General features: G+C 48.0%; 1 protein-coding gene across 3 annotated transcripts in view; it reads right to left on the bottom strand.

The window, feature by feature from the left end:
- AK1 (adenylate kinase 1) overlaps positions 1-12156 on the bottom strand; it is an 83255-nt gene that overhangs the window by 38503 nt on the left and 32596 nt on the right. For 2 of the 3 annotated variants that reach the window (XM_048512240.1, XM_048512241.1), the window contains 2 exons: positions 11649-11739; positions 5152-5231 (listed from right to left, as the gene is read on the bottom strand). In XM_048512240.1, the coding sequence (XP_048368197.1) occupies positions 5152-5231; positions 11649-11739 (171 nt within the window). The remainder of the gene's footprint in view (positions 1-5151; positions 5232-11648; positions 11740-12156) is intronic. The other variant, XM_048512245.1, reaches the window with a different exon arrangement.

Below are 12156 nucleotides of genomic sequence, written 5' to 3'. Positions count from 1 at the left end.
CAGAGCGTGGAAATCCAGAAGAGGATGCAAGGAGGTGGGGAAAAGAAGGGGGGAAAGTACCAGGCACGGACAGGAAACTCCACTTTCTACCATTTGGTATATTTTCCAACTAGGGATATTGCTATCAACAGTAATCTTATTAGAAAGATTGGTGTTCGGATTACTTTGCGGGCAGGGGCGGAGGGGGAGGGGGGCAGACAAACCCTTTTGTGACTTGGCATGCCCTTTGCACAGGGACACGGCCCTTCGGCTGTACGCTTAGGTAGGGCACGGGAAATCATTTGTACGCAAATACCTCGGTTTGCCAGAACTGAAACGGACAGGATGTAGGGCCAGATCTGCTTAGCATTTTTGAAAGGCTCATAGCTGCCACGTGGGAAAAGGCCCGATGCTGCTCGGGGCAGTGGCATGGCCTGGGAGGGGAAGAAAGCAACGAACCCTTGGGCCCTGCATGGTTTTGTAGGCGCAGAGAAAAGGGAAAAGGGTTTTAATTCCACTTATAAGTAAGGCTGTTTCTTCTTTCCCCCCCATTATGTTTCCTATAATGGGGAGATGGCATCCATAAAGCTGCTGACCAAAGAAATCATGAAGGCCAGTGGTGGCAAACCTATGGCACGGGTGCCAGAGGTGGCACTCAGAGCCCTTTTGGTGGGCACGCGCAAACAGAGTGCCCCCCCCCCCCACATCTAGGCTGGCCTGGGCCACTGGGCTCGATTATTAACATTAAACCTAAGACCAAGTTTTGGGGAAGCAGTGTAGGTAACCCTGTTAAGGGAGGATATAAATCCAAACTACTCCTCCTCCTCCTCCTCTTCTTCTTCTTCAAGCGCTGTTAAACCCCACTGATTTTCATGCGAAGAACTAAAGCGCAATCCTTTACCTGGGAGTAAGCTCGGTTGCTGGCAATGGGGCTTGCTTCTGAGTAAACCCTCCTAGGGTCGTGATTCACCCGTTGGAAGAGATGCACGGTTGCTTCAAAGCAAAGCCACCGACTACCACCAAGCTTACTCCCGAGTAACGCACGCCTCAGAGCCAACCGTTTTTTCTAAACTAAAACCTCAGTATTCAGGTTCAATTGCCGTGTTGGCACTTTGCGATAAATAAGTGGGTTTTGGGTCGCAGTTTGGGCACTCGGTCTCGAAAAGGTTCGCCATCACTGATGCAGGCCTTAATGCTTACTGTTCTTTCACTGTTACTAACCAGGCTTGACAACCCTGAAGAATGCCCCTTGTTCTCGATTCCCCAGAATATGCGAACTAAACTGTTTTCGAGGTCTTAATGTCCCCAAAAGATACCTTGAAGCTGCCCTTTTCTGATACAGAGAAGGGAACATAGAAAATGTTTAGGCTCTTTGTCTGGAAAATAGGGCAACAAAGAACAATGCTGATAAGGCAAAGACCGGGCCTTAGTTCACCAAACGTCAACAGGTGAAACACTGACATCTTCCAATAAGGATTTTAGCCAGCCCCAAATGTTTTGGGGAAAGGGAAAATCTCCACCTTTTTACATGATTGACTGATGATGTGGGCTTTTTCGGGGCGTACTCTTTTCTGCCATTTTGATGTAACCTGTCTTTATCCTATAAAAGTAAGAACCCGCTGCCATTTTGGTGTGGCTCTTCTGATACGGTCTTGCCCGTTGTTGGCCAAATAAAATATTTCTTTGATTTTATTCTGTATCGGCTTGAGCTTTCTTAATAGTTTTAACCCGTTACTTCGCGGTAACATTTTTGCGAATCAAAACCCATCCTTTTACTTTTGCTATGTTGCTGGCTGTAGAAAGCGGAGAGGGGACATCTTCTCTTTACCTGTTCTTTAAAAAACTTAAGGGCATGCCATTGTCGAAGGTTTTCATGGCCTGAATCACTGGGGAGTTGTGTGGTTTCCGGACAGTTTGGCCGGGTTCTATCTAGTAGCATTTTCTTCCGAGGTTTCACCTGCATCTGTGGCTGGCATCTACCATCAGATCCTCTGAAGATGCCAGCCACAGATGCAGGCGAAACCAGAGGTGGGATCCAGCAGGTTCTCACAGGTTCCCGAGAGTAAGTTACTAATTATTTGTGTGTGCCGAGAGGGGGTTACTCATTGGTGATTTTGCCACGTGATTTTTGCCTCAGTTACGCCCCTCCTCTCAGCAGTAGCGCGCAGAACTTGAAGCAGTCTAGCAGGAGGTGCACCGGCGTGCGTGGCAGCCTGCGCCTGCGTGCATTTGTTTCCCGCCCAAGGACCGGCGCAGCGGCTGCGTCCTTGCCACAGCCCCACCCTGGAACGCCCCACCCCCGGAACGCCCAGCCACACCCCTGTCGTGCCCCACCCAGTCCCATTGGCGCTACGCCACAGTTTGAATCCCACCACCATGGGAACCTGTTACTAAAATTTTTGGATCCCACCACTGGGCGAAACATCAGGAGAAAATGCTGCTAGAACATGGCCACACAGCCCAGAAACCACACAACACCCCAAAGGCATACCAGTTTGGGCTTGGGATGATGCCAGGTGGCTCCTGTTCTATGTGGAGATGCAAATATGGGAGAACACCCCCCCGGCACACACACACACATACCAGCACTAATTCAGCATGGGAAAGTGGCTGGGGTAGGGAGACAGCAGCACTTCTTCACCCCGCCCCCATTTCCCAGTATGTTCCAAGCCCCAAAAACACTTTTTTATTTTGTAAACAGCCATTTTGTAAACAGCCATACTTATGTTGTTCACCGCCCTGAGCACTTAGGGGGAGGGCGGTCTATAAACCGAATATATAAATAAATATAAATAAATAAATATAAATTCCCTGGGCTGTTGTGGGGGAACCCAAATGGGGCCTCAAGAATTTGGACCTACCTTTTAAAAAGTCAAACTCTAGTTTGGCCCTTGATATATTTAACCTTGGGTGGATTTGCCCTGCACAGAAGTAGCTTGTTTATAAACAGACTTCTCAAAAGCACAAAACACTTCAGCGTGTTTATGATCGCTTGGGAGCACAGATATTTCGTAATAACGATCGATACCCAAGGAACGAATTGTTCGAAATGAGTTGTTACGCAGAAATCTGCGGCAGTATGAGCTGTGGTGGGTATATTAAACGTGGGCACATTTTCCCTTAAGCACAACTGTTTATAACATAGCGGCTTGCTGTTAGCTCTGTTGCTCACTCTCTGGAAGCAGCGGTGCACGCCTAACTGTGCGTGCAATTGTTTTACTCAATAAAGACGTATCTTTTCAGGGATAGTAAAAGGTAGTTGGAGTCTTGACAAGGGGGCAGGGGTTCAGCTATTAGGTCTCCTTGGAGTGCAGTAAGCAGGGGCTTATCTAAACAAGTAACGGGAGCATTTTTGGGGTTGAGAAATTTTTACAGGAGGCCCTGCACTACTTATCTGGAAAATATGGCTGGTGGGGGAGTTGATGCAACAGCTGTGGGATTTTTGGTTTTTTGCCAGAGGATGTGTGTAGCTACACCTGTAGCAAGTGTCAATATGATCGATTCCCCACGTACCATCTGCTGTGCGCTACTCTCGCCAAGTAGCGTGGGGTCCTGCGGCACTCCCCACTACAGGGGCAGCAACAACGCAGCTGCCCCGACGCTGCTGCTCTCGTGCCCCCTCAGCGCGCGTCATTCCTGGCGCTCCTCAAAACGGCGCCTTTTGAGTCATGGGGAAGCCCGGGAGCGCACCAGAAATGATGCGCGCTGAGAGTAGTGCGCAGCAAAGGGTGGTCGATGGTAAGTGGGGAATCGACCTATGTTGCTCTCTTAGAAGAGAAAATCCAGCAGCTTGAGGCACGAGTACCTACGCTTCAAGACATTAGGAAAAAGCAAGATTTCATCGACACAGTGGAGCTGATGGTACTGAGTGAGGAACGCATTGGGGATCTCTCTGAGGAAGATGGCAGCTCTCAAATTCCGGAGGTGGGCAATTGGAAAAATGTGACACAAAGAAGTAGAGGGACTAGGGAGCATTCTTTGAGCTTAAACCTACAAAATCGATTTGAAGTTCTCTCCCTTCTCAGCGAGGATAAGGAAGACGCACAGGAGCAACCGAGTCAGACCTCAGAGAATGTGCAAGCGATAGAAGGTGCAGCCCACAGAATGGCCCCTGCAAAACCTCAGAGCAGACGTGTAGTCATGGTGATTCAGACGCCTCTTTTAAATATGGGTTAACGAAGTATGATGTTGCTACTGTTTTAATGGATTTTAATGCACCTTTGGTTTTTTTGCACACTATGTCTTATTGTTTGTTATTGGTTTTACTGTACACTGCCCTGAGCCCTTTGGGGATAGGGCGGTCTATTGAATGAATGAATGAATGAATGGATGGATGGATGGATGGATGGATGGATGGATGGATGGATGGATGGATGGATGGATGGATGGATGGATGGATGGATGGATGGATGGATGGATGGATGGATGGATGGATGGATGGATGGATGGATGGATGGATGGATGGGGACTCTCTGCTGAGGGGAACAGAAGCAGCGATTTGCAGGCCTGATGTCACGAGAGGTATTCTTATTCTTATTCTTAGTATTAGTATTAGTATAATAATAATAATAACAATAATAATAACAACAACAACAACAACAACAACAACAATAATAATAATAATAATAATAATAATAATAATAATAATAATAATAATAATAATAAAAATTTAGTATACCATCCTATCCCCGAAGGGCTGTCTCCCTGGCCTTTTCAGTGTTGCGTATCTGCATTAAACGTACTTATACTGTGTACTAAAAACAGTACACCCTGCATACATAATACAAAACAAACTGCCAAAAAAAACCCTGAGAAATCAACTACAGGGAAGCAAAAACATTTAACTCATCCCCAACTCCAATCACCATCTCACACCATCTCACACTTAAAGACACCCCCTTGCTAGTTTCCAGTATTTATTCTCTGCTTCACGCACATGGCAAGCAGCCAAGCATGGCGGGTCAGTGCCAAGGTTACACCTGACCTCTGCCCTTTGGCTGCTCAGTGCTTGGACAAATAGACCACGCTTGATTTCCCATGGACCCAAGGGAATGGCCGCCAACCCCCACTTCCTGTTTTTGACTCCGAAACAGGAAGCGTGGCTTCCAGCCAATCGAGGTTCTGGAAAATCCAACAGTTTTGCCAAGACCCAGTCTGGCGCGTGTCACTTACCTGCCCTTTCTCGTGCTCCCCTTTCAGAGGGTCTCGGCCAGGGCTGAAGAGGGAGTCCAGCGAGGCCAGGAGTGGGGACTCTGTTGTAAAAGCACACACACACAAAAATTACCACACCTCATATGCTTATGGATGCTCTGGGGGAAGGGAAGGCTGTCAATGGAAAAGAAAACTACAAAAAGTCTTGTAGCACAGAAAGAGTCATGAGTGTATTGTGAAGCTTTTGCCAGCAGAGGTCAAGCAGGGGAAAATGGCTCCCCCTGACCCTGAGGTAGCTATGCCCCCCCCTGCACCCCACTTACCTGAGCCTGTGGCGGTCCCAGGCAGCCTGGTGGGGCGGGGATGATGGGTGCTTGGCTGCAACTTCCACTGGGCCTAGCGGGGCCAGGCTGAGGGGCATCCCACAGCGGCCCTGCTAAGCCACTCCTTCAGCCTCCACCGGCTGAGGAGTGGCCTGGTTGGGCCGGGGCCGGCCGAGGGGGGAAGGAAGAAGAAGAGTAGAAGAGTTTGGATTTATATCCCCCCCCCTTTCTCTCCTGCAGGAGACTCAAAGGGGCTTACAATCTCCTCGCCCTTCCCCCCTCACAACAAACACCCTGTGAGGTGGGTGAGGCTGAGAGAGATCCGAGAAGCTGTGACTAGCCAAAGGTCACCCAGCTGGCGTGTGTGGGAGTGTACAGGCTAATCTGAATTCCCCAGATAAGCCTCCACAGCTCAGGCGGCAGAGCTGGGAATCAAACCCGGTTCCTCCAGATTAGATACACAAGCTCTTAACCTCCTACGCCACTGCGATTTTGCACCCCTCCCCAGCGGGCGCCATTCCCTCCTCCCCTGCGCCAACTCAGACGAGCCAAGTCGGCATCGGGGAGGGGTGTGGGGGGCGATTTCCCCCCCATACACATGACAGAATGATGTCTGCCCGAGGACATGTGATCCCACGTGTCCCCATGGGCACCCCGCCCCTGTTTGTCAGTCAAAGCTCATTGCGTCACAACCGACAAAGTGAATTCTGACTGACAAAAGTTTCTGCCACAAATACAGCACTTAGTCTTTCTAGTGCCACAAGATCCTCGGCTATTCTGGCTGAAGCCAACTCTCTTGGGTACCCATCAGGAACCTGGCGTGTTGGGAGAGAAGATACTCCCAGAATTCCAATGGGCAGAGACATGAGTCTTACACAGCCATCCTAATTTGAGAATTCTGGAAATGAAATATGGGGAACCGTACATGTTTAATCCAGTTTAGCCGCAAAGCAAACCAGGCTTTGGGTTCCAAAACTGATGTGTTCATTCTGAGTAATGCTTTGGCTACTCTCGAGGAAAGACATGGGGCTCTGAAGTACGAACATTCACCTCTCCCTCTTCTAATTTTTGTGCCAGAGATGCACTCTCACCCTGGGCCAGACTTGACTTGACCGTGTTTGTCTATCCCATTCACACATTTTAAAAAACAACCCAGAGGATGCAATCTAATTCTTACATCTAAAGGGGGACATAGGAATGACACCCCCCCCTTCATCCCCATTTCATTTCCTTCTTGTACAACATCAATTCTAGAACTTTTCTCTCAGCAGTTGCTCTGCCCCTGAATCAGGACTCTTATCCTCATAGATCAAGTTGACTTTCCTGGCCAGCTTGTAATGTATCCCAACACGCAATTGGTTCTAGATCAGGTTTCCTGATTGGCTGGGACCAATATATGATCCCCGCTTGGCCAAACCCAACCTCAGTCCCAAACATTCTAGGACTACAGCCAAGATTACTCCACAGTTTCTGCATGATTGATTGTCTTCAGAGCGCGTTCATGTTCTTCCATTGGCGTCTAGTTTTCTATGAACAGCCTCTCTACATTTTCATTTTATCTACAGCCTGCACGGTCCACTAATTCACAGATCTCTGCTTGGTTACATGTCTTCTATTATATCACCTTTCTTTAGCCCGTCTTCTTACACAATGATTGACTTCCAGTCTGCGGTATCAAGTCAAAGTGATCGGCAGAAACAGAATCTAACGGGCTAATTAAACAATAAACAATACATTATTTATAGGTCCAACCCATGTGCTAAGGGTACTGTGCCGTACACATTTTAGCCTATTTGTATTTATGCATTTCCCTAAAAGGGCAAGTGAGGGTTCCCAGGGACGGTTGCTTTACACATTACAGACAGCTAGCATAGTGTGGCATGGCAAAAATAGTGCTGGTTCAAATCCCCACTTCTATCATAAAAGCTGGCTGGATGACCTCGGGTGACCCCTCACCTTTTCCCAGTCTGATCTAATTCACAGGGTTGAGAACAATATTCTACGCTGCTGTGAGTCCCAACTGGGAAGGAAGATGTGCTAAAATTAAATAAATGCATGCAAATGCTCAAATTATTGATTCCAGTGTCTCAACCCAGTGGCTTAAAGGCAGTGGTGTAGGAGGTTAAGAGCTCATGTATCTAATCTGGAGGAACCGGGTTTGATTCCCAGCTCTGCCCCCTGAGCTGTGGAGGCTTATCTGGGGAATTCAGATTAGCCTGAGCACTCCCACACACGCCAGCTGGGTGACCTTGGGCTAGTCACAGTTCTTCGGAGCTCTCTCAGCCCCACCTACTTGACAGGGTGTTTGTTGTGAGGGGGGAAGGGCAAGGGGATTGTAAGCCCATTTGAGTCTCCTGCAGGAGAGAAAGGGGGGATATAAATCCAAACTCTTCTCTTCTTCTTCTTCTTCTTCTTCTTCTTCTTCTTCTTCTTCTTCTTCTTCTTCTTCTCCTTCTCCTTCTCCTTCTCCTCCTCCTCCTCCTCCTCCTCCTCCTCCTCCTCCTCCTCAATTTCAGTGCTCTATGATTGTGCAGTACATGGAGAAGAGAATTCATCCTTCCCTCCCCGCTCACTAGTGCCATTTTCCCGACCTGCTGCAGTTCCAGGTATACGCTGTTTGACTTATTGGGAAAACCAACATGTACAATCATGGGTTTCCCCAATAGGCCAAACAGCAATCTCCTAGATCAGTGGTTCTCGAACACTGGGGGATTCTGCAAAGCATACGTATAACGGGTTGCAGTTGTTATAAAGGGACCGGTTTTTCTTTTTCCTGTTCACGTGGGCGTCCTTCACCTGTTCAGGCAGCGACTGGAGCCCACGGATACAATCTGGGGTGCTTTCACGCCTTCACATGGAGATAGTTTTCTCTCTCTTTTTTAAAAGGCTTGGCAATAATGAATGTGTTGCTGCAGATCAGTCATACTTGCTGCCGCAGGGAGAAAATGGGCTCAGGGGACTTTGTACCCTGTTGGGTGCTCAGAGAACCAGAGGAGCAGCAGTGGCGTAGTGGTTAAGAGCAGGTACGTTCTAATCTGGAGGAACCGGGTTTGATTCCTAGCTCTGCCGCTTGAGCTGTGGAGGCTTCTCTGGGGAATTCAGATTAGCCTGTGCACTCCTACACACGCCAGCTGGGTGACCTTGGGCTAGTCACAGCTTTTCGGAGCTCTCCCAGCCCCACCCACCTCACAGGGTGTTTGTTGTGAGGGGGGAAGGGCAAGGAGATTGTAAGCCCCTTTGAGTCTCCTGCAGGAGAGACAGGGGGGATATAAATCTTCGTCTTCGTCTTCTTCTTCTTCACAGCCTGCTAGGTAACCTACACAGAATGGCAGGCAGGCAGATTCTCCCTGACAGGGGATGGTGCAGAGCTTAAAGTGAACAGGTGGGAGGGGAATAAAGCGTCACCTGCCTGATGTGTTCTCGTGGGAGCGCCTTAAATCTGGGATTGTGCAAAAGGACCACTGGTTTAGTGATCTTCAAAATTCCTACACCTGTTATATTGGGCCCAGAGGTGTAGCCAGTGGTGGGATCCAAAAATTTTAGTAACAGGTTCCCATGGTGGTGGGATTCAAACTGTGGCGTAGCACCAATGGGGCTGGGCGTGGCACGACAGGGGCGTGGCCAGGCATTCTGGGGGTGGGGCATCCCTGGGCGGGGCTGTGGCAAGGACGCAGCCGCTGCGCCAGTCCTTGGGCGGGAAACAAATGCACGCAGGCGCAGTCTGCCACGCACGCCGGTGCACCTCCTGCTAGACTGCTTCAAGTTCTGCGCGCTACTGCTGAGAGGAGGGGCGTAACTAAGGCAAAAATCCCGTGGCAAAATCACCAATTAGTAACCCCCTCTCGGCACACACAAATAATTAGTAACCTACTCTCGGGAACCTGTGAGAAACTGCTGGATCCCACCTCTGGGCGTAGCTTCAGGGGGACAGGGGGGCACTCGATGCACTGGGCTCGCGCCCCTGAGGGGGTGTGGTGAGGACGTTCCAGGGGTGTGGTAGGGCGTCCCGGGGCGGGACAGAGGATGCACCAGGTGCCTTTCCCCCTTGTTATGCCTCTGACTGGGCCTGTGCAGAATCCACCACTGCTCCACAAAGCATCTCCAAGTACTCCACAAAGTGACTGGAATAAATGTGACAAGATCTCAAAACTGAGAATTTGTGTGGCCATGAACGGTGTATGATGCTCAACATGGCCAAATGCTTAAAAATATGTTCATAGTCAATACTGTCGTCATTCAGTTTAGCGCCTATGTAGGTGCTAGGTGAAAATATTGTCGCTCATACGCCAAAGGCACATATGTGCAAGATTGATGTTTTGAGAAAACAATATTTAAAGTTTCTTATAAAAGATAGGTATCTTCTCCAATCTGTCTAATATTCGGCATGGTAGGATACCTCTTGCTGTATTATTTTGCTTTTAACTTGCTAAACAGAGCTATTTTTATTGCAATTTTATATTAGATTGTATTTTTACATTGATGTGTAGGGGTATTTATTGTCATTTGCTCTGGCTATTTCTTAAAAAAAAAAATCTGAAGTGATTTGAATCCCTCGAAGTCAACCGTCAAGTTATGTGGACTATTTCCTTGCTACTAAACTATACTTGAGACTGCAGAATGTGTCTGTGTAAATCCTGATCTATCTATGCCTATTAAAGGTTAATAAAGTACAGTAAAGTTTCAATTTTAATGACTTCCAATGGGAAAAACAAAGTTTAGATCAAAATTTAAGCTATTTAGAATTTTAAAAAAATAATTTGTGCTTTTGCTATATATAAATGATAAAAGACTAACAGCTTGCAAAATATAGTTAGGTAAAAACAACTGTTCTGCCCCCCCAAGTGTATCTGTTTTTGGTGTCCTGTATTTGGCTAGGACAGAGTGGGGGAGACACAAGCCAGGTTCAACAGTTCAACAATACGTTTATTAAGAGAATTAAGATCCTAACTCCTCTCTTGGGTCTGTCTAAATCAAAGTATTTGAGCAGATTTGAAGCTGTAGACTGTGTCTTCTCTTGGCTGCTTTCAAGAAAGTCCACTGTGTCTTGCTTCCTTTTAGTTCTTTCAGTCTTTGTATGGTTCTAATTGCTGCTAACCTTAACTTGTGCTCTATGGACCACCATATACGTCACGAATATTCCAGTCTCCAGCTACCCTTGGCACCTCACTCTGACTGACTGGCAAGAGCTAAAACAGGGGATTGCTGGGTGAAGAAGGAAGACTGCCTTTTGGGAAATGTCTTAAAGGGACAGGGGCTAACTAAAATCCCCTCCCTTAGAAGACTTTATAATGAACAAAACCCTGGCTAACTATGGGGAAACTGAAGCTTAATGGGGAAATAACAAAAGCCTTTGTGGGGGCATGACACCAGCCAAGAATGCACAATGATAGTGCTCTGTGATGAATTTCTCTCCTGCAAAGTGCTCCGTGACTCAAAAAGTTTAAGAATATCTGCCGTAGATAATTTCAGATCAGAAAACCGGTGTGGGGAACACTCTCTGCGTGCACTACAGACACAGTCTAAATTGGGTAACACACACTCAAGGACTGAGGAGAACCCTCAAGTCTCATGTGACTGTTGGAGACTGGGTGGAGATGGGGGCGTGGCCGGGCATTCTGGGGGCCGGGCATTCCTGGGCGGGGCTGTGGCAAGGACCCCTTCTCCTCAATGGTTCTGATCCGAATTGGGCTGCAGAACATCTGGTAGTGAAATTTCACCACATAAGGAGAAGAGTTTGGATTTATGCCCGGCTTTTCTCAACCTCAAGGAGTTCCAAAGTGGCTTACAAACTCTTCCTCTCCCCACAACAGACACCTTGTGAGGTAAGTGGGGCTGAGAGAGTTCAGAGAGAACTTGGACTAGCCCAAGGTCACCCGGCAGGCTTCATGTGTAGGAACAGGGAAACAAACCTGATTCACCAGATATAAGACCACCACTCAAGTAGAGGAGTAAGGGATCAAGCCCGGTTCTCCAAATTAGAGTCTACCTGCTCTTAACCACTTCACCATGCTGCAGTCCGTCTGTTCTTAAACACTACACTGCTTCCAGCACACAGGACCGGTGATGGACCCATACACAATGGATTTTGCAATTAGGTCTGAAGGCTCACACTACAACAAGAAGTATAGCTCCACCGTCCCAAGAAGCACTGTTCCTTCGGTCATTCAACCAGGATCAAATGGGTGCCTCTCTCACCTGGGACCTCCATCCCCTCTGGGAACAGCCGCTGCTGAACACAGGAGCTGATGTCTGCAAATATATCATCTTCCTCTCTGTCTGCGTCAAACTGAAAAGGGGAAGGAAAAGGAGAATGGAGCTTCAGAGATTGTTTGAAAAGGCCTCTATTGTAAGAGACACACCCTGAAGGGTCAAATCAAAAGTCTAACTGTTCTAGCATTCTGTCTTCCAAAGCAGTCAAGGGTGGGAGTCAGTTCTGCGATTATTTTAGGTATTTATTTAATTCATTCAATGCCCTGCCTTTCTGCCCAATGGGGACCCAAAATGGCTCATACATCCTTCTCTTCGCTTCCAAAATAGGGCCTGAAAGTAATAGCCATCCCTTGGGTTTGTCAGAATATCTGCTGAGCAGAGGTTGAGCCCTGGATAACTCGCACTAGCCCTGTCTCATCGGATCCAAGGTTGCCCCTGGTTAGCATTTGGATGGAACCAGTGGTGGGATCCCAACATTTTAGTAACAGGTTCC

This window comes from Sphaerodactylus townsendi, linkage group LG12, assembly GCF_021028975.2.
Source record: "Sphaerodactylus townsendi isolate TG3544 linkage group LG12, MPM_Stown_v2.3, whole genome shotgun sequence".
NCBI lineage: Eukaryota > Metazoa > Chordata > Lepidosauria > Squamata > Sphaerodactylidae > Sphaerodactylus > Sphaerodactylus townsendi.
This window is presented reverse-complemented; position numbering and strand designations above follow the sequence as displayed.